This window comes from Erinaceus europaeus, chromosome 2 (assembly GCF_950295315.1).
Source record: "Erinaceus europaeus chromosome 2, mEriEur2.1, whole genome shotgun sequence".
NCBI classification, from domain to species: Eukaryota; Metazoa; Chordata; class Mammalia; order Eulipotyphla; family Erinaceidae; genus Erinaceus; species Erinaceus europaeus.
In genome coordinates this window covers 119,079,711-119,101,412 of record NC_080163.1, presented here as the reverse complement: position 1 = coordinate 119,101,412, position 21,702 = coordinate 119,079,711, and the positions used below count along the sequence as shown (strand labels likewise).

The 21,702-nt window shown below is 42.9% G+C and overlaps 1 protein-coding gene across 1 annotated transcript; it reads right to left on the bottom strand.

Annotated features, from left to right (window-relative positions):
* Positions 1-1,201: 1,201 nt before the first annotated feature.
* Positions 1,202-20,845, bottom strand: CA5A (carbonic anhydrase 5A). The gene is made up of 5 exons (XM_060171957.1): positions 20,768-20,845; positions 18,327-18,422; positions 18,145-18,207; positions 4,056-4,211; positions 1,202-1,515 (listed from the first exon to the last, which is right to left on the bottom strand). The coding sequence occupies exons 1-5, from the start codon at positions 20,843-20,845 to the stop codon at positions 1,372-1,374; spliced, it is 537 nt and encodes a 178-aa protein (XP_060027940.1). The 3' UTR covers positions 1,202-1,371.
* Positions 20,846-21,702: the final 857 nt, after the last annotated feature.

Sequence of the window (21,702 nt, the reverse complement as noted above, 5' to 3'; positions counted from 1 at the left end):
TCCCCCACCATCTGCCCTGCGCTTCTTGGCTGAAATTGCAGGACTCTGTGAGTGTAATGGGGGAGGGGGGGCGCTGATACTTGGGTCCTGTGGATTTCACACATTGCACAGGGACTTTGCATTGTGATAAACTTGATTAAATTAAGGATCTAGAGATGGAAGCTGGTCCTAGATGATCAGGCTTCATCCATGCCATCAAAAGGTCCCTCTTCTTCTCCTCCTCCTTATCCTTCTCCTCCTTCTCCTCCTTCTTTTTAAATTTATTTACTGGACAGAGTCAAAGAGAAATTGAGAGGGAAGGAGGAGATAGAAAGGGAGAGAGACAGAGAGACACCCTGCTTAACCACTTGTGACATTTTACCCCTGCAGGTGGGGACCACAGGCTTGAACCCAGGTTCTTGCATACTGTAATGTGAGTGCTTAACCAGGTACACAACCTCTCGGCCCATCACAGGGTCTTTCTAAGAGGGAAGTAGGGGATCACTTGTGGTCATTTGTCAGCACCACATGAAACAATCTACACAGGCTAAAGTCACTGCACTAAAGTCACATAAAAGGCTACAGTTCCCAAAATGTACAGCTCTGACTTATGGTGGTATGGGGATTGGACAGTCTTCCATCAGGCTATGGGTCAATGTCAATCACAGCAAGCTTTAAGGCCAGACTCGAGTCTTGAGTAATTATTCATTTTTCTTGCATTGGAGACATTGAGTCACCCCACAATATGTAGCTGATCAAGTGAATCAGCAGGTAGACTTGACCCAGAACTCAAGCAGTAAGCCTGAGCTTGACTGTTTTTTTTTTTTTTTTGTCTATTCTGTGATTGCCTCAGCAAATTCAGTATCACTGAGGCTCTCCTGTTCCTCCATATAACACACCTAGTAAATTGTATTCTGCAGACATAGCCAGGACCATCCAGAAAGGACTAAACTGTCTGTCTTATATAAATGACCTTTTGTGTAGGAGGCACATAAATCAACAAGTGCAGACCTCATGGGCATCGCTGGGAACCACAAGGTAGCCATAGCATGGAGACCCAGAAGGCACCATCTGGAGAGAAAAGGCATGTGGCTGAGAGAAGGCTGGGCAGATGACCAAGGTCATGTGGGCTTTCTCAGCCCCCCCAGGCCACCATGCAAGGCTGAGGATCCCATGAGCTACCCCATGTGCCAGTCATCCACTCCCCAATATTCTGAGGCTCTTTGATGTGGCTTCTTTTTAATAGCAACTAAAAAGTTCATTTACCAAGACAGGGATCTTTTTTTTCTTTCTCAGTTCTAAGGAATACAAATGATCAGACCCCCAACATTCAGCAAATAGTCCTTTCTATCTTTAAAGTCGGTTTGACCCCTTCTAGGGGACATGGTGCATTTAGGACCTCATGCCCTCTTCTGTGGTTGGGAAGGATGACAGGACCTTCCGGTTCATCAGGGGCTGAAGGGGACGGAAGTTGTTGACCATGGTCCTGTCTTCTTCACCCAGGGCAGAGAACAGGAGCAAGCGGAATGCAGCCAGCTGGAGGGAGAGGAACCAGGGTGAGTGGTGTCAGTGAGTTCCTTCCACACTGTAACAAGACAGTGACAAGTACTTCTGTGACAAGATAATGTGGTGCAAATGACTGTGGCATTGCAGCTTCCACTTTGGGGACCACACCACATGCTTTGGGCAAGCAGGCACATGCACAAAGGGGCCCAGGTAAGGGAGGCTTCCCAGCTGGCAGCCAGCACCACAGCACCCACCACATAGCGATTGCTTTAAGAGGGAAGTCTTGGCCCCTGGCCCAGCAAGGATAAACTACTTTGGCTGACAGCTGCCTCAGCTCTGTGATAGCCATGCCAGCACCATTCTGATCTGTAGCCTCTTAAGTCACCAAGTAATTTCTCAGAAGCCATTGAGTTCTGGAGCCTTAGTTCCCAGAGCACTCAGTTACTGATGCGTATAGCACAAGTGCTGAACTGAAGCTCACACTACAAAAGGAAGAAGCTCTGTGAACCTGGCACCCACTGTGCTGAGAGAAACTTCAGTGTTGTGTTGCCTTTCCTTTTCTCTCCATCTGAAAAGTCGACAAGAGCAGTGATGCTCCTGTGATGATGATGATGATTGATGATGACAACAACAAGGTTCCCTCTGATTCACTTTCCACTGCAGTCTCTAGAAAACTGTTTTCATGTTTCATCTCACTTGTTCTCAGAACACGAGACTGGGGACCAGGAGGTGATGCAGCTGGTAGAGGGCACACAATACTGTGCACAAAGACTCCAGTGCAAGCCAGAGTCCAAACTGGGTCCCTACCTGCAGGAGCGAGCTTCTCTCTCTCTCAAGCTATTTCTTTCTTTTTAAAATTGTTGTTATTATTATTATTCCTCCAGGGTTATCTCTGGGGCTCAGTGTCAGAGCTATTTTTCATTTCTATTCGATAGGACAGAGAGAAATTGAGAGAGGGAAGATAGAGAGAGGAAGAGAGATAGACAACTGCAGATCTGCTTCACTGTGAAGTGACCCCCGCACCAGCTGCAGGTGGTGAGCCAGGGACTCGAACTGGGATCCTTGAGGAGGTCCTTGCTCTTTGTACTATGTGCACCTAACCCAGTGCGCCACCACCCAGTCCCTTTTTAAAAATTTTTTTAAAAAACTATCTTTATTTATTTGTCAGATAGAGACAGAAATCGAGAGGGGAGGGGAGATAGAGAGGGAGAGAGACAGAGACATCTGCAGCACTGCTTCACCACTCTCAAAGCTTTTCCCCTGCAGATGGGGGCACGGGGGCTCAAACCTGGGTCCTTGTACATTGTAACACGTGCACTCAACCAGGTACGCCACCACCTGGTCCCTCTTTTTTAAAAAAAAATCTTTTTATGTATTTATTTTGGATAGAGACAGAGAGAAATTGAGAGAAGAGGGGGAGGTTAAAAGGGAGAGAGACAGAGAAATATCTGCAACTGTTTCACTGCTTGTGAAGCTTCCCCCCTGCAGGTAGAGACCAGAGGTTTGAACCTGGGTCCTTGTGCATTGTAATGTGTACACTCAACCAGGTGTGCCCCCACCAGGCCCCCCCAGGGAGTAGTTTCTCAGTTGGTGGAGCACTGCTACAGATTGCTCTCTCTGTCTCTCTCCTTTCTGTTTCCCTCCCTCTCTGTTTCTTTCTGTCTATGTCAAAAAAAAAAAAAAAGGAAAAAGGGGTCTGGGTGGTGGCATGCCTGATTGAGCACATATGTTATAATGAGCAAAGACCAGAGTTCAAGCCCCCTGGTCCCCAGCTGCAGGGGGAATGCTTCACAAGTGGTGAAGCAGTGTTGCAGGTGTCTGTCTCTCCCTCTCTCTATCACCTCCTTCCCTCTTGATTTCTGGCTGTCTCTATCCAATAATTAAATAAAGATAATTAACAAAAAAAGTAAAATAAAAGGTCTCTGCAAGCATTGAGCCTAGGTAGCAAAAAAGAAGAGACCTGTGTGAACGTAATTCACACTTCTAATGAAATGCAAAACTGAGCATTTCTCTTTCTCCTGGCTATTTGTAAAGCAAGCTGGGAGCCATCCCAGAAAGACCCTCTTCCTCTGGAGTTGAGCTGGATTTGGGGTGCAGCAGCTAGAGTCACAATATGGGAGTCTGTCCTGTGTTGCAGCCAATAGTGACACCCTACTATTAGGCCTTTCTTCTATCCTTCAGTTCACCTGCCTAGTGTCTCCCCACCATCCAAGGTGCACATCTGCTTCCCCTCTTCCCCTTTTCAGGGCCTGTTCATTCTCTGAGTGTCATACTCACTTAACACCTGTCTCTCAATCCTCAGCTCAGATTTCATCTTCTCATCAGGTGGCAGTGCATACTGACAGAAGTGGCTCTGTATCCTCCAGTCCTGCTCCCCTGCTCCCACCCCCACCCCTTAGTACCCGATAGGGAGTACATGCTCTGATGAGTGCACTGAATGACACAAGAATTTTCAGTTTCCCCAGCCCCCTCCCCAATTTTCCTAAGTATCAGAACAGCTGTGGCACTGGGGACCCCTGCTTGCAAAGTCTTTAGCAGACTCCCAGTGTATGCTCATAGAAGCAGCTCACCTGGGTCACAGCTACCTCCACAGGCTCCTTGTGGATGATCCAGGTGACTGACTCAGTGAGGGGTGGTGTGGTCAGGGAGCCAGGGTAGGTCCAGTAGTGTGGGCATGTGGGCAGCAGCCAGGAGGGCTGGAAGGAGCCCACAGGTGCCCTGGCATCCTGACACAGAGAGAGAGAGAGAGTACAGGCCATGGGCTTCAGAGCCAGGGAGAAGGGCAGTGGAGAGGGAAGGACACCCTGGCCTTCTTGAAGCCACAGTCTTCACACTGGGGAGAAAGGCAGTCCTGAGGTAAAGGCTGTGCAGCCATGGTCACAGTGGAAGCGCTAACTAGACAAGGGGACCCCATAAAGAATGGGGATCCACTTATGCTTTTTTAAAAATATTTTTTCCTTTATTGGGGGATTAATGTTCCACATTTGACAGTAAATACAATAGTTTGTATACAAATGTTTCTCAATTTTCCACATAATAATACAACCCTCACTAGGTCCTCTGTCATCCTATTCTAGGACCTGTACTCTCCCCCCCCCCCCAATAACCCCAGGGTCTTTTACTTTGGTGCAATATACCAACTCCAGTCCAGGTTATGCTTAGTGTTTTCTTTTTTCTTTTTTTTTTTAACTTTATTTATTTTTTCCCTTTTTTTTTGACTCTGATTTTCTTTTTATTGGGGAATTAATGTTTTACATTCAACAGTAAGTACAATAGTTTGTACATGCATAACATTCCCCAGTTTCCCATATAACAATACAACCCCCACTAGGTCCTCTGAATTCTTCTTGGACCTGTATTCTCCCCACCCCCCCAACCCCCCACCCCATGTCTTTTACTTTGGTGTGATACGCCAATTCCATTTCAGGTTCTACTTGTGTTTTCTTTTCTGATCTTGTTTTTCAACTTCGGCTTGAGAGTGAGATCATCCCATATTCATTCTTCTGTTTCTGACTTATTTCACTTAACGTAAATTTTTCAAGGTCCATCCAAGATCGGCTGAAAACGGTGAAGTCACCATTTTTTACAGCTGAATAGTATTCCATTGTGTATATAGACCACAACTTGCTCAGCCACTCATCTGTTGTTGGACACCTGGGTTGCTTCCAGGTTTTGGCTATTACAAATTGTGCTGCCAAGAACATATGTGTACACAGATCTTTTTGGATGGATATGTCGGTTCTTTAGGATATATCCCCAGGAGAGAAATTGCAGGATCATAGGGTAGGTCCATTTCTAGCCTTCTGAGAGTTCTCCAGACTGTTTGTTCTCCACAGTGGTTGGACCAATTTACATTCCCACCAGCAGTGTAGGAGGGTTCCTTTGACCCCACACCCTCTTCAGCATTTGCTGCTGTTACCTTTTCTGAGGTATGACATTCTCACAGGAGTGAAGTAGTATCTCATTGTTGTCTTTATTTGCATTTCTCTGACAGAGACTTGGAGCATTTTTTCATGTGTTTCTCCACCTTTTGGATCTCTTCTGTAGTGAATATTCTGTCCATGTCCTCCCCCCATTTTTGGATGGGGTTATTTGTTGTCTTGTTGTTGAGTCTGGCAAGCTCTTTATATATGTTGGTTATTAAACTCTTGTCTGATGTATGGCATGTAAAGATCTTCTCCCATTCTGTGAGGGGTCTCTTGGTTTGGGTAGTGGTTTCTTTTGCTGTGAAGAAGCTTTTTAATTTGATGTAGTCCCATAGGTTTATACTTGCCTTAGTCTTCTTTGTAATTGGATTCGTTTCATTGAAAATGTCTTTGAAATTTATGTGGAAAATAGTTCTGCCAATATTTTCTTCTAAGGATCTGATAGTTTGTGGTCTAACTTCCAAGTCCTTGATCCACTTGGAATTTACTTTTGTATTTGGTGAAATACAGTGGTTCAGTTTCATTCTTCTGCATGTTTCAACCCATTGTTTCCAACACCATTTGTTGAAGAGACTCTGTTTTCCCCATTTAATAGTCTGGACACCTTTGTCAAAGATTAGATGTCCATAGGTGTTGGGGCTCACTTCTGGGCTCTCAGTTCTATTCCACTGGTCAGTGTGTCTGTTCATGTTCCAGTACCAAGCAGTTTTGATGACAATGGCCCTATAATAAAATTTGAGATCTGGGAGTGTGACGCCTCCAGTTCTGTTCTGCTTTCTCAAGATTGTTTTGGCAATTCTAGGTCTTTTCTGGTTCCAGATAAACATATGTAGCATTTGTTCTATTCTCCTAAAAAATGTGGTTGGGATCTTGATGGGGATAGCATTAAATCTGTAGATGGCTCTGGGTAGTATATTCATTTTGATGATGTTAATTCTACCGACCCATGAACATGGAATATCTTTCCACTTCTTTGTGTCTTCTTCAATTTCTTTGAGTAGTGACTCATAATTTTCAGTATACAAGTCTTTCACTTCTTTGGTTAGGTTTACTCCTAGATATTTTATTGTTTTAGTTGCTATAGTAAAAGGAATTGATTTCTGGATTTCAATTTCTTCTGGCTTAGTGTTTGCATAGAGGAATGCCACTGACTTTTGAATGTTAATTTTGTAGCCTGACACCTTACTGTATTGCCTGATGATTTCCAAAAGCTTCTTGCTGGATTCCTTAGGTTTTTCTGTGTATACTATCATGTCATCTGCAAATAAGGAGAGTTTGACTTCTTCTCTTCCAATCTGTATGCCTTTAATTCCTTGCTCCTGCCTGATTGCTATGGCAAGAACTTCCAACACTATGTTGAATAGTAATGGTGATAGTGGGCAGCCCTGTCTAGTACCTGATCTGAGGGGAAATGCTTCCAGTTTTTCACCATTGAGTATGATGTTGGCTGTAGGTTTGCTATATATAGACTCCACTATCTTGAGGAATTTTCCATCTATTCCCATTTTTTGTAGTGTTTTGATCATAAAGGGATGCTGTATTTTGTCAAAGTCTTTCTCTGCATCTATTGGTATGACCATGTGGTTTTTGGTCTTGGTGGATCACATTGACTGATTTATGTATACTAAATCAAACTTGCATGTCTGGGATAAACCCCACCTGGTCATGATGAACAATCTTTTTAATATACTGCTATATCTGGTTGGCTAGAAGTTTGTTCAGTATTTTAGCATCTATGTTCATCAGAGATATTGGTCTGTCGTTTTCTTTTTTGGTTGTGTCCCTGTCTGCTTTTGATATCAGAGTGATTTTGGCTTCATAGAAGCTGGCAGGGAGTATTCCAGTATCTTCAATCTTCTGAAAGACTTTTCAAAGTAGAGGTATTAGTTCTTCTTTGAAGGTTTTGTAGAATTCATTTGTAAAACCATCTGGTCCAGGACTTTTATTTTTGAGGAGGTTTTTGATAACTGTTTCAATTTCATTAGCTGTGATGGGCCTGTTCATGTTATCTGCTTCCTCTTTACTTAGTTTTGGAAGTTGGTAGGTATCTAGGAAATCGTCCATTTCTTCCAGGTTCTCTAGCTTAGTAGCGTATAGTTGTTCATAGAAGCCTCGCATGATATGTTGAATTTCTATGGTGTCTGTTGTGATATCTCCTCTTTCACTTACTATCCGATTTATTTGGGTCTTCTCCCTTTTTCGTTTTGTGAATCTGGCTAAAGGTTTGTTGATTTTGTTCACTCTTTCGAAGAACCAACGTTTACTTTTGTTGATCTTTTGTATGGTTTTCTTATTCTCAATGTTATTTATTTCTGCCCTAACTTTAGTGATTTCTGTCCTTCTGGTTGCTTTGGGGTTCCTTTGTTGTTCTTCTTCTAGGTCTTTAAGATGTGCAATCAGGCTGTTTATTTCTGCTGTTTCTTATTTCCTAATGTGTGTTTGTATGGCTATGAACTTCCCTCTTAGTACTGCCTTAGCTGTGTACCAAATATTTTGATACCTTGTGTCTTCATTTTCATTAAAGTCTCAAAACATTTTGATTTATTCCTTTATTTCCTCTTTGACCCAGAGGTTATTAAGAAGTGTACTATTGAGCTTCCACATTTTGGAACTGTTACTAATCTTTTGTTGATTCTTAAGCGTTAGTTTAGTTCCACTGTGGTCTGAGAAGATGCTTGGAATGATTTCAATGCTCTTGAATTGGCTGATGCTGTCTTTGTGGCCTAACATATGATCTATGCTTGAGAATGACCCATGTGGATTTGAGTAAAATGTGTATTCCAGTTTCTTGGGATGAATGACTCTGAAAATGTCCAATAGTTCTAGTTTATCTATCTCTTCATTTAGCTCCCTTATGTCTTTATTGATTTTCTGCCTGGATGATGTGTCAAGTTGAGAGAGTGGGGTGCTGAAGTCCCCTACTATGACTGTGTTGCTGTTAATATATTGGTGTAGCTCTTTCAGTAGAAGTTTGATATATTTAGATGGCTTCTCACTGGGTGCATAGATGTTAATAATTGTTAAGTCCTCTTGATTGACTGACCCTCTGAGCATTAAGTAGTGTCCATTCCTATCTTCTTAAATCTTATCTATTTTAAAGTCTATCGTGTCAGATATGAGAATAGCTGTTCCTGCCCTTTTTTGTGGGCCATTGGCTTGTATGATAGTTTTCCATCCTTTCACTTTAAGTCTGTGTTTGTCTTGTTGAGTTAGGTGGGTTTCCTGTAGACAGCATATTGTTGGGTTGTGTTTTCTGATCCATCTTCCTATTTGTGTCTTTTACTAGGTGAATTCAGGCCATTAATATTTATTGATATCAAATATTGAAGATATTTTAATACCATTCTTGTAGAGTTTTAGCGTGTTCTGATATATGTCCTATTTATGATGGTCTGACTGTTTATAGAAGACCTTTAAGAACTTCTTTCAGGGCAGGCTTGGTGATAGTTGATTCCTTCAACTGTTGCTTGTCTGATAAGGTTTTGATGCCTCCATCTAGTCTGAATGACAGTCTAGTAGGATATAGTATTCTTGGTTGAAAACCTTTCTCATTGAGCACTTGATAGATATCTTTCCATTCATTCTCTTCTGGCCTGTAGTGTTTGTGTGGAGAAGTCTGCTGCTAATCTTATGGGTTTTCCTCTGTAGGTGACTCTTTGCTTTTTCTCTTGCAGCCTTCAGGATCTTTTCTTTATCCTTATTCCTTTCCATTCTAAATATGATGTGTCTTTAGGTCTGGGTTAATTCTGTTTGGGACACTCTGGGCTTCTTGAATCTTTATGTCTTTGATGTTGTCTAGACTAGAGAAGTTTTCGGCTATTATGGCCTGAAGAATGCTTTCTTCCTTTCCCTCTGTTTCTTCCTCTGGTAAGCCAGTAATGCGTATATTGTTTCTTTTGAAGTCATCCCATAGAACTCTGTTGTTGTTTTCAGCATCTCTTAATCTCTTTTTGAGATCTCTTACTTCTTTTTTAGTTGTCTCTAATTCATCCTCGATCTTGCTAATTCTGTCTTCAGCTTCATAGATTCTATTCTCTCTGCCCTCTACTGTTTTCTGGAGTTCATCTATTTTGTTTCCCTGTTCTGATACTGTTTTAGCTTGTTCAACTAGTTGTGTTCTTAGCTCAGCTTTTTCAGCTTTCAGCTCTCTAATAAACTTGAGATAGTTAGTGTTTTCTTCCAGAGTCTCATTTGTTGTTTCTGTATTTCTGATTTCAATTCTTTCAAACTCTTGTGATTATTTCCTTAGCTAATATTTGGATGTTGACCTCATTATTTTGTGCTTCACCCTTTGGGGGGCTTTTAGCTGGACTGTTGTCCTGGTTCGTTTCTCCAATATTTCTTCTTGTTGTTTTAACCATTTTATATATTATGTTATGAGTTCCCTCTGTTAGTACTTTTCAAATTACTGATCACTATTTCCTAGATTGACTTGTGTCTAAGTAAGGTAATTAAAGGGTTCACAGTGGTGGAAGTTAACAGTTGTTTCAATAGTATTTTAATCCCTGAGTTGGGACTCAGTGATTTAAAAGCTTTTTTTTTTTTTTTCTTCTCTGTAGGCTATGGGAGCCTGAGGGCTTCTAAACTATAAGTAGACTTCTTATCTTAATCATTGACTCCCGACCAAGAGATAAGGCAGGGTGTGGCAGAGATAGTTCAGTGGTTATGCAAAGAGACTTTCACAGCCCCACAGCTATGCCACTGATGTATAGGTCTTCTCCTGAGTTTCCTGGTTAGATCTCTGTCCCCTGGTGTCCCTCCCTGCCACTGCTCCTGATTCAGTGATTTGGTGGGTTCCTGTAGTTGTTCTAGTTCTGTCTTGTTTCGGTCCCAGGTGGTGTCCTTTGGTATTCCTAGTTGATCCGGTAGAGGAGAGGAGAGAAACAGATCTACTGTTGCTTGTATAGCCTACCTCCGGAAGTCTCCCACTTATGCTTTTTTTTTTTTTAATACTTTGGTTGAAAAATACTATACTTAAAAAAAAAAAAAAAAGGTCTTTGCAGCCCAGGAAGTGATGCAGTGGATAAAGTGTCGGACTCTCAAGCAGGAAGGAGGTCCTGAGTTTAATCCTTGGCATCACATGCTAGAGTGATTCTCTGGTTTTCTCCCTCACTCCCTTGCTTCTTCCTTCTTCCTTTCCTTCCCTCCCATCTTTCTCATAAACAAATGAAACTTATGTAGTCTGGGGGGTGGTGCGGTAGATAAAGCATCGGACTCTCAAGCATGAGTTCCTGAGTTCAATCCCCGGCAGCACATGTACCAGAGTGATGTCTGGTTCTTTCTCTCTCTCCTCTTATCTTTCTAATAAATAAATAAAATCTTAAAAAAACAAATGAAACTTAAAAAATTATGCAAGGGGAAAACTTAATGAGTTATGAAGCAGACCTGCAGGTGTCTTTCTGCAGGTGAAGACACCTGCAGGTGTCTTTTCTCTATCTCCCACTTCCCTCTATCCAATATTAAATTAAAAATAAAATTAAAATACGTGGTCTGGGAGGTGGTGCAGTGGATAAATAAAGCACTGGACTTTCAAGCATGAGGTCTTTAGTTCAATCCCCAGCAAAATGTACCAGAGTGATGTCTGCTTTTTTCCTCTCCCTCCCTCCTATCTTTCTCATTATAAATAAATAAAATCTTTAAAATAAATAAATTCATTAAAAAATAGTGGTAAATGGGATGGGAAGATGGCTCTCATAGCCATGCATAAGACATTGAGTTTTATCCCTGGTATTACATGGGAGCACCATGATCAACTTTAGGGGGAGCTCCATGGATGGTGGAATATTGCTGAGGTGTCTCTCCTCTCTTTCTCTCCAAAAGTAAAAAACACCCCAGAGCTATACCACTAAGGCAGCTCAGGACACTGAAAGTTTGAAATGGTTATGGAGGGGCCAAGTGGTGGTATACCTACTTAAGCACTGACATTACAGTGTGCAAGGATCAAGGTTCAAGACCCTGGTCACCACCTGCAGAGGGAAAGCTTCATGAGTGGTGAAACAGGGCTGCAGGTATCTCTCTGTCTCTCTCCCTCTCTCTCCCCTCCTCTCTCAGTTTCTCTCTTCCTCTAGCCAATAATAAATAAACAAATAAATAAATTTTAAAATAAATTAAAGCTAAATGAGCTGTCATCACGAGGTCCCAAATTTGGTCTCCAGCATTGCAGTGCACATGCCAGAATGATACTCTAGTTCTCTCTCACACTCTCTATTTAAAATTCCCTTTTCCCTCTCCTACTTCTTCTTCTTTGAATTAAAAAATATATATATTTTATTTGGGGCAGGGTGGTAGTGTAGCAGGTTAAGCACACATGGCGCAAAGTGCAAGGGCCGTCACAAAGATCTTGGTTCGAGCCTCCAGCTCTCCGCCTGCAGGAGGTCACTTCACAAGCGGTGAAGCAAGTGAACAAAAAGGGAAAAAATAGCCTCCAGGAGCAGTGGATTCATGGTGCAGACACTGAGTGAGTCCCAGCAATAACCCTGGAGGCAAAAAATAATTAATTAATTATTTTTGTTATTTATTTAATTAATTTATTTCCTTTTGTTGCCCTTGTCGTTTTACTGTTGTAGTTATTATTGTTGTTATTAATATCATTGTTGTTGGATAGGACAGAGAGAAATGGAGAGAGGAGGGGAAGACAGAGAGGGGGAGAGAAAGATAGACACCTGCAGACCTGCTTCACAACCTGTGAAGCAACTCCCCTGCAGGTGGGGAGCCAGGGGCTCGAACCGGGATTCTCACACCAGTCCTTGTGCTTTGCGCCACCTGCGCTTAACCCGCTGTACTACCGCCGACTCCCCTTTTTATTTATTTTTACCATAGCACTGCTCAGCTCTGGCTTATGGTGGGGCAGGGGGATTGAACGTGGAACTTTGGAACCTCATGCATGAGAGTCTGTTTGTATAATCATTATTTATTTAATAAATATTTAATAAAAATACTCTATTTAGTATAGAGACCAAGAGAAATGAGAAAGAAGGGGAAGTTAGAGAGGAAGAGAGACACCTGAGGGACTGTTTCACTGCCTGTGAAGCTTCCTCCTTCAGGCAGGGACTTGGTGCTTGAACCCAGATCCTTGTGCACTGTATGTGTAAGCTCAACCAGGTGCACCTTTTGTCTCTCACTCTCTTCCACATTTATTAATTAATTAGTTAATTAATTTTAATTTTTTTAAAAAATATATTTATTTCCTTTTGTTGCCCTTGTTTTTATTGTTGTTGTAATTATTATTGTTGATGTTGTCATTGTTGGATAGGACAGAGAGAAATGGAGAGAGGAGGGGAAGACAGAGAGGAGGAGAGAAAGACAGACACCTGCAGACCTGCTTCACCGCCTGTGAAGTGACTCCCCTGCAGGTGGGGAGCGGGGGCTCTAACCTCAATCCTCATACAGGTCCTTGTGCTTTGCGCCATGTGCGCTTAACCCACTGAGCTACCGCCCGACTCCCTAATTAAGTTTTTAAAAGAACGAGTTGCTAGGAAGATGGCTCAAGTGGTGGAGTACTGGGTTTGAAAGCCTGAGGTTTCCTGGTCTGATCCCTGGTACCATAGGTACTGGAGTAGTTCTCTGGTTTCTCTCTCTGTGTCTGTCCCATGTGATACTCTCTCATATACATGTATAGTAAGTAAAATACATCTTTAAGCAATAATAAAAAATAAATTTAAGAAGTGAAATGGACCCAGGGGGCAGGCGGTGGCACACCTGGTTAAGTCACATAGTACTATGCTCAAGCCCTGCCCCCTTACTGCAGCAGGGAGGCTTCATGAGTGGTCTGCCAGTGTCTGTCTCTCTTCATCTCTATCCCCCCATCCCCTCTCAAACTCTCTCTGTCCTATCAAGTAGAGAAAGGAAAAAATGGCTACCAGTAGTGGTAGATTCATCGTGCTAGCACTGAGACCCAGCAATAACCCTGAAGGCAATATAAATGCATACATACATACATATATAAAATGGATGTAGGGGCCTGGGAGACAGCTCACCCAGTAGAGTGCATACTTTGCCATGTTTGAGCATCTGGGCTGGAGTTCACAGCCACTACATGGGATCGTCTAGTATAGGTGAAACTTCACAAGTGGTGAAGCAGTGGTGTCTTCTTTACCTTTCTCATTCTGTTTCTCACTCCAATTTAAAAAAGGGGAAGGTGGTGCTGGGGAAACAGCACAGCAGTTATATAAAACAACTTTCATGCCTGAGGCACCAAAGATTCCAGATTCAGTCCTAAGCAACACTGTAAGCCTGAACTAAGCAGTGAGTGATCTGGTGGGGGTAAAAATAAAAAAGAAGAGAAAAGAAAAGAGAGGAGAGGAGAGGAGTTCATAGAGAGCAGTGGAATCATGCAAGTGCAGAGCCTTGCAACCACATTGATGGCAAAAATTAATTAATTAATTAATTATATAAATAAAGATTAAGAAATAGAGTGGATCCAGATGTTGGGAGTCTGGTTGAACAGAGAAGCGAAATTCCCCTGCTGGGGCCCAGAGGGGATCTTGAAGATAGAATGGGGACCTGGTGACTCCCTCTGTTTCTGCACAGAACCATCTTTCCCCATGGTGTGCCAGGGACAGGAGTCAACACTGGTGGAGAAGCCCTCTCCAGTCTTCCAAGCAGGACCCTAGCTCCCAGTACACAACACCTCTTGTCAGTCCCTTCCTGTCTCTGCAAGTGGAGACCATGCCCTGGGGCCAGAGAAAATGTCCCAGGTTGATTCTGGCCTCAGATCAACCAGGAAGAGGAAGGTCTGGCAACTACCTTGACCTTGTGGAGTTCCTGAGCTGGTGGGTGAGGCGTGGTGGTGTCTGGTCCAGGCAGATCAAAGGAGTCCCAACACAGAGGAAGGGTTGAGCCAGCTTTCATCTGCTGCCTCCTTGCCATTGTCAGGACAGGCCACATACGACTCCACACCCAGGCCCACCTTGACTCCTTCCGTCTGGGAATTCTTTTCTTTGCTACCAAACAAATAAACTAAACAACTTTGGAATTTCCATTTCTTCATCAAAGTCCTTTCTCTACTAGTGTGACAGAAAAGAAACCTTGATGTCCTTTGGGGGTCAGACAAGCTGGGGTGGAGTCATGTGCTTCCGCTTTTCCCTGGTTTTCCCAGGTGCTGATGGGATAGAGAGATCCTCAGTCATTCCCAGCAGTGTGCTGGGGGTACAGTGGGGTGGAGGTGAAGGGGCACAAAAGTACATTTTCATAAGAAAGTTTATGTGTATATTTATTTATTTTTCTTTCTTTTTAATCATTTTTATCATTTATTTTAGAAGAGCAATATATATACATATACATATATTTTTTCCCATGCCTGAGTATATTTATTGATGTTGGTAAGGAAGGCAGGAGCCTCATAGTCTCAGCCAACAGACATACTAAGATCTGGGGTCCTTACATGACAGGAACTTCAAATCATCACAGTAACTTCAGCTGTAAAATTGATTCTATTGATTAGTTCAAGCTCACAGACCAAATTTAAAATGACTGAAAGAAATGATATTATTATTATTTGTACCAGAGCACTGCTCAGCTCTGTCTTATGGTCATGCAGGGCCAGGTGGTGGCTCACCTGGTTAAGTGCTCACATTACAGTGCACAAGGACTCACATTTAAGATCCTGGTCCCCACCTGCAGGGAGGAAGCTTCACAAGTGATGAAGGAGTGCTGTAGGTGTCTGTGCCTCTCTCCTCCAACCTTCTCCTCCACCCTTCTCAATTGTTCTCTGTCTCTATCCAATAATAAATAAATAAATAAGTAAAATATTTTTTAAAAGAACTTTGGAGCCAGTGGTCCAGGAAGTGGTGCAGTGGTAAAGCTTTGGACTCTCAAGCATGAAGTCCCAAGTTAGATCCCCAGCAGCACATGTACCAGAGTGATGTCTGGTTCTTTCTCACTCCTCCTATCTTTCTCATAAATAAATAAAATCTTAAAAAAAAAAAAGAACTTTGGAGCCTTAGGTATGAGAGTCTGTTTGCATAATCACTGTGCTATCTTCCCCACCCAAAAGGAATTATTATTTTTTAACCAGAACACTCTTCAGCTCTGCTTTATGGTGGTGCTGGAAATTTTACCTGGGACTTTGGAACCTCAGACATGAGAATCTCTTTGCATAATCATTATGCTGTCTCCTCTGCACAAAAATAATTAATTTTTACTTTATTTATTATTTTTTATTGGTCCAATCCCTATGGAAAAGTGTGGAGATTCATCAGAACTCTAAAAATGGACCTACTTTATGACATGGCAATTTCTCTCCTAGAGATTTACCAAGGGAAAACAAAAACACCTACCCAAAAAGAATTATGCACACCAATGCTCATGGCAGCACAGTCTTTAATATCCTAAACTGGAGGCAACCCAGATGCCCAACAACAGATGAATGGCTAAGAAAGTTGTGGTATATATACACAATGAGTACTGTGCAGCTGTTAAAAAATGATGAGATCATTTCCTTTGCAATATCATGGCCAGTACTAGAAGGACTCATGTTGAGTGAAACAAGCCAGGAAGAGAAAGACTAATACCAATTGATTTCATTTATAGGTAGAACTTAAAAATAAAGGACAATAAGGGAAAATATAAGGTGAAACTTGGACTGGGTGTGGAGTACTACACCAAAGCAAAGGATTATGGGGAAGGAGGGTGAGGAACATGCTGAACACTGGGGTCCTGGTGTGTCTCCTAGACACCAATCGAGGCGAGATGAGACCTTTGTATTAAAGACTATATAAACCAGGGTGGGAGAGATAGCCTAATGGTTATCCAAAAAGATGCCCAAGACTCTGAGGTCCCTGATTCAGCCACTGTACCATCTCTTCGATGATACCATCATCATGATTATTATCACTGTTATTATTTTGCCTCCTGGGTTATTGCTGGGGCTCAGTACCTGCACTATGAATCCACTGCTCCTGGTGGTCATGTATTTTCAATTGTTGTAGCTGTTCTTGTTGTTGCTGCTGTTATTGTTGGACAGGACAGACAGAAAATGAGAGAGGAGGTGAAGACAGAGAGGGGGTAAGAGAGAGATAACTGCAAACCTGCTTCACTGCTTGTGAAGCAACCCCCTTGCAGGTGGGGAGTCAGTGGCATTTGCGTTTTGCACGATGTGCATTGTAACATGTGCACTCAGCTGGGTGTACCACCAGCCAACCCCTTCCACATCAGTTTTTTTTTAAATGTATTTACCTATGCTAACAATTTCTTTTATTTATTTGTTTGTTTGTTTAGTATAGAGACAGAAGCAAATTTAGAGGGGAGGAAGAGAGAGAGAGAGAGAGAGAGGGAGAAAACGAGAGACACTTGCAGCACTGCTTCACCACTTGTGAAGCTGCCTCCCTACAGGCTGGGGCTGGGAGCTTGAATCCAGGTCCTTGTGCACAGTAATATGTGGGCTCAAGCAGGAGTGCCACAACTCAGCCCCTACAATTTCTTTCTTTCTTTCTTTCTTTCTTTCTTTCTTTCTTTCTTTCTTTCTTTTTATTTCCTTTCTTTCTTTTTTAAAAAAACTTTTTATCTTTACTTATTTATCGGATAGAGACAGCCAGAAATCAAGAGGGAAGGGGGTGATAGAGAGGGAGAGAGGCAGAGAGATACCTGCAGCCCTGCTTCACCACTCATGAAGCTTTCCCCCTACAGGTGGAGACCAGGGGCTCAAACCCGTGTCCTTGTGCACTGTAACATGTGTGCTCAACCAGATGCACCATCACCCAGCCCCATTTCTTCCCTTTTCTTTCTTCTTTTCTTTCTTTCTTTCTTTCTTTCTTTCTTTCTTTCTTTCTTTCTTCCTTCCTTCCTTCCTTCCTTCCTTCCTTTCTTTTTTCCTTCCTTTCTATCTTTCCAAGATTTATTATTTATGAGGGTGGGGTAGAGGAGGAGGAGAAGCAGGAGGAGGGGAGAGCAAACTAGAGCATCACTCTTGCAAGTGGCAATGCTGAGGCTCAAACTTGGGACCTCATCCTTGAGAGTCCAATTTTTTTTATTTTCCCTTTTGTTGCCCTTGTTGTTGTAATTATTATTGTTGTTGTAATTGATGTCATTGTTGTTGGATAAGACAGAGAGAAATGGAGAGAAGAGGGGAAGACAGAGAGGTGGAGAGAAAGATAGACACCTGCAGACCTGCTTCACCACCTGTGAGGCGACCCCTCTGCCGGTGGGGAGCCAGGGGCTTGAACAGGGATTCTTCCACCAGTCCTTGCACTTTGTGCCACTTGTGCTTAACCCGCTGCACTACCGCCTGACTCCTGAGTCCAATGTTTTATCTACTGTACCACTTCCTTGGCTGCTCATTCACAATTCCTAAAAGTTGAGTGAGGGTAGATAATATAATGGTTATGTAAAAAGATTCTCAGATTTTGAGGCTCCAAAATCCCAGGTTCAATCCCCTATACCACCATAAACCAGAGCAGTGCTCTGAGAAATTAATGTTGTTGTTGTTGTTGTTATAAAAGCTGATGAAGCCAAAGGAAAGTACTCAATAAATGATACTAGCAGCAGGTAAATATTGCAACAGTCTTGCTAAGTAGCTGGATCTGGAAACACTTACATGGCGTTGGCCAACTCACTCTCCTGAGGACAGGCCCAAGGCACATATATCACCAGACCCGGACCCCAGTGGATTCCATTCCAGTACTGGACTCTGTAAGGCTCTTTCCATCCAGCTGGCACTTTGCCCCTTGCAAACAAGTCATCACTCCGAAGAATGTTCTATCTCCAGTTCTGTTGAGTTAAAAATAGGTTAACTTACCTTATACTTTATTTCTGGTAGGACATCCACCAACTTCTGCAGAGCCTGGTGTGGCGCCCCCAGCTGTGGGCACAAGATGGGAGGGATAGTTGGTAGGAAGAAAATGACCAGCAGCCTTCATTCTGACAAAAGATGGTCCCTGCACCACTATCTGCAGCAGAGTAGTCCCGGCAAGAGATTACCTTCAGAAACACAGCAATCACGGCCAGACCATTCTCTCCTAGCACAGCATCTTTATAGTTCTGGTATTTTGCAGAATTCCAGTGAACCAAGTGCAACTGAAATACAGGGACAAAGAAAACTGACATTCATTGTGAGGCAACAGCAAAGAAAACCATTGCCCTCCCTCCTGTATAACCAGCCTCGGTATCATGTCATGGTTTCGTGGGACACCTGGCAGCAACCTGGCTGGGCTGGATGGCACCACCAGTATGTTTGGAGTCCCAGACAGTTTATGAAACTGATGAGGATGAAAGGTTCTGCATTTATGGTGGTAGAAAAAAATTAACTTATTTTTTATTGCCACCAGGGTTATCACTAGGGTTCAGTCAGCATCTGCATGAAAATCCACCACTCCCTGTGGCCATTTTTTTCCCTTTTTTTTTTTTGATAAGACAGGTAGAAATTAAGAGGAGAGAGAGAAGATAGCATAATGGCTATGCAAAAAGATTAATGCCTGAGGTCCATAGTCCCAGTTCAATCCCCCACACCACTATAAACCAGAGCTGAGCAGTGCTCCCTTTTTATTTAAAATAAATAAATTCTTAAAAAGTAAATATCTGGGGTGGGTGGGTGGGGAGAATACAGATCCAAGAAGGATGACAGAGGACCTAGTAGGGGTTGTATTGTTATATGGAAAACTGGGAAATGTTATGCATGTTCAAACTATTGTATTTACTGTTAAATGCAAAACAATAATTCCCCAATAAAGACATTTTTTTAAAAAAAGTAAATAAATAGGAAGTCAGGCAGTAGAGCAGCGGGTTAAGTACAAGTGACACAAAGTGCAAGGACTGGCAGTAGGATCCCGGTTCGAGCTCCTGGGCTCCACACCTGCAGGAAAGTCATGTCACAAGCAGTGTAGTAGGTCTGCAGGTGTCTTATCTTTCTCTTCTCCTCTCTGTCTTCCTCTCCTCTCTCCATTTCTCTCTGTCCTATCCAACAACGATGACATCAATAACAACAATAATAACTACAACAATAAAACAACATGGGTGGGAGTCAGTGGTAGCACAGCAGGTTAAGCGCAGGTGGCACAAAGCACAAGGACCAGTGTAAGGATCCCGGTTCAAGCCCCCAGCTCCCCATCTGCAGAGGAGTTGCTTCACAGGCTGTGAAGCAGTTCTGCAAGTGTCTATCTTTCTCTCCCCCTTTCTGTCTTCCCCTCCTCTCTCCATTTCTCTCTGTCCTATCCAACATCGATGACATCAGTAACAATAACAATAAAAACTACAACAGTAAAACAACAAGGGCAACAAAAGGGAATAAATAAATATTTTTAAAAATATTTTTTAAATAAATAAATTGAAAAGTAAACAAATAAATTGAAAGGGGATATGGAGAAGAAGAGACAGATACCTGCACACCTGCTTTACTGCGTGTTAAGCATGTGCCGTCTGCAGGTGGGGAGCGTGGGCTTAAATCCAGGTCCTTGCATGTGGTAACATGTTTTCTTAATTGGGTGCACCACTGCCCAGCCCAAAAGTTTTAACTTTGTAAACAGAAATGGAAGGTCTGCTTATTTATCTGTTGTCTCTTGCCTATCTTAGAAGGAAGACTGCAGAGAAAACTGGACTCAAGGCCAGTTCAACCAATAAAACACAGATGGCCATGTTCGAGGACTCAGGTTCCAGCCCCATGCCACCATGTGGGAAAACCATACAAAAGGGAAGGTTCATGAGTAGTGGAGCAGTGCTGTGGTGTTTCTCCTTTCTCTCCCTCTCTGCTCTAACCCACGATAGAAAAGCAAACTGATGGGAGTCGGGGTGTAGCGCAGCAGGTTAAGCGCAGGTGGCGCAAAACACAAGGACCGGCATAAGGATCCTGGTTCGAACCCTGGCTCCCCACCTGCAGGGGAGTCGCTTCACAGGTGGTGAAGCAGGTCTGCAGGTGTCTATCTTTATCTCCTCCTCTCTGTCTTACCCTCCTCTCTCCATTTCTCTCTGTCCTATCCAACAACAACAACAATAATAACTACAACAATAAAACAACAAGGGCAATAAAAGGGAATAAATAAATAAATATTTTTTAAAAATTTAGAGAAAAAAAAAGAAAAGCAAACTGATAACACAGGACTCTCAGTTAAATATGCATATCAGGTAAACAGTGAATAATGTTTTTGTGTCATGTTCCCTAAATACTGTATTTCCCCCCTACATCTGTTACCCATGCTTGGACTTGGTCTGTGTCTTTGTTTTATACTTCTTCACAATTCCTAAATTTAAACTCAATAGCAGAGCTGGCTCAATGACAAGGATTGAGATCAGGGTGGAGCAGGCTGGGATCATGTCTGGGGATAGCATACTCGGCATAGCCTCACAGGAGCCCCCACCCCATCTCAATGCATTCTCCTGAGGGCCTCAATTGCTAACTCCACTTCAGCTTCAGAGCTGGCTTGGCCTACCGGAGGTCTCAGAGGAAACAGTGGCTCTAAGGAAGGCAGAGGTGCAACAGGGGGTGGCGGCTTGAGGCACTGCTGCATCTGATTCACAGGAAGGCCCCAATGGGGACCTCCCCACTCTGTGTTGATAAGTGTCTGTTCACTAAGTGGCTAAAGAAGTGCTTCAGGGGAGCTGGGGTGATAGTGCAGCAGGTTAAGTACGGGTAGTACAAGGACCGGCGTAGGATCCTGGTTCGAGCCCCCCAACTCCCCACCTGCAAGGGAGTCACTTCACAAGTGGAGAAGCAAGTCTGCAGGTGTTTATTTTTTCTCTCCCCCCTCTGTCTTCCCCTCTTCTCTCCATTTCTCTCTGTCCTATTCAACAACAACAAAAAAAGTGCTTCAGTGATAGAGAACAGGACTTGTATGTGTGAGGCCTCATGTTCAGTTCCTGGCACTACATATGAAGAGTGGTACTCTTAGTTCTTGATTTTTTTTTTTCCAAGACAAAACAGAAAAATCTTGAGTGGGAGTAGATAGGATAATCATTATGCAGAGACACTCATGCCTGATGCCCCAAAGTCCCAGGTTCAATTACTTATACCCTCATAAACCACGGCTAAGCAGTGCTCTGGTAAAAAAATAAAATTAGGGGGCTGGCCTTAGCACATGGGGTTAAGCGCACATAATGCAAAGCACAAGGATTGGTGCAAGAATCCGGATTCAAGCCCCCAGATCCCCACCTGCAAGGGGAGTCACTTCACAAGCAGTGAAGCAGGTCTGCAGGTGTCTCTCTGTCTCCTTCTCTATGTTCCCCTCCTCTCTCAATTTCTCTCTGTCTTATCCAACAACAACAACACCAGCAAGAATAACAGCAACAACAACAATAGAAAAAAGTTGGCCACCAGGAGCAGTTAATTCACAGCGTAGGCCCTAAGCCCTAGTGATAACCCTGGAGG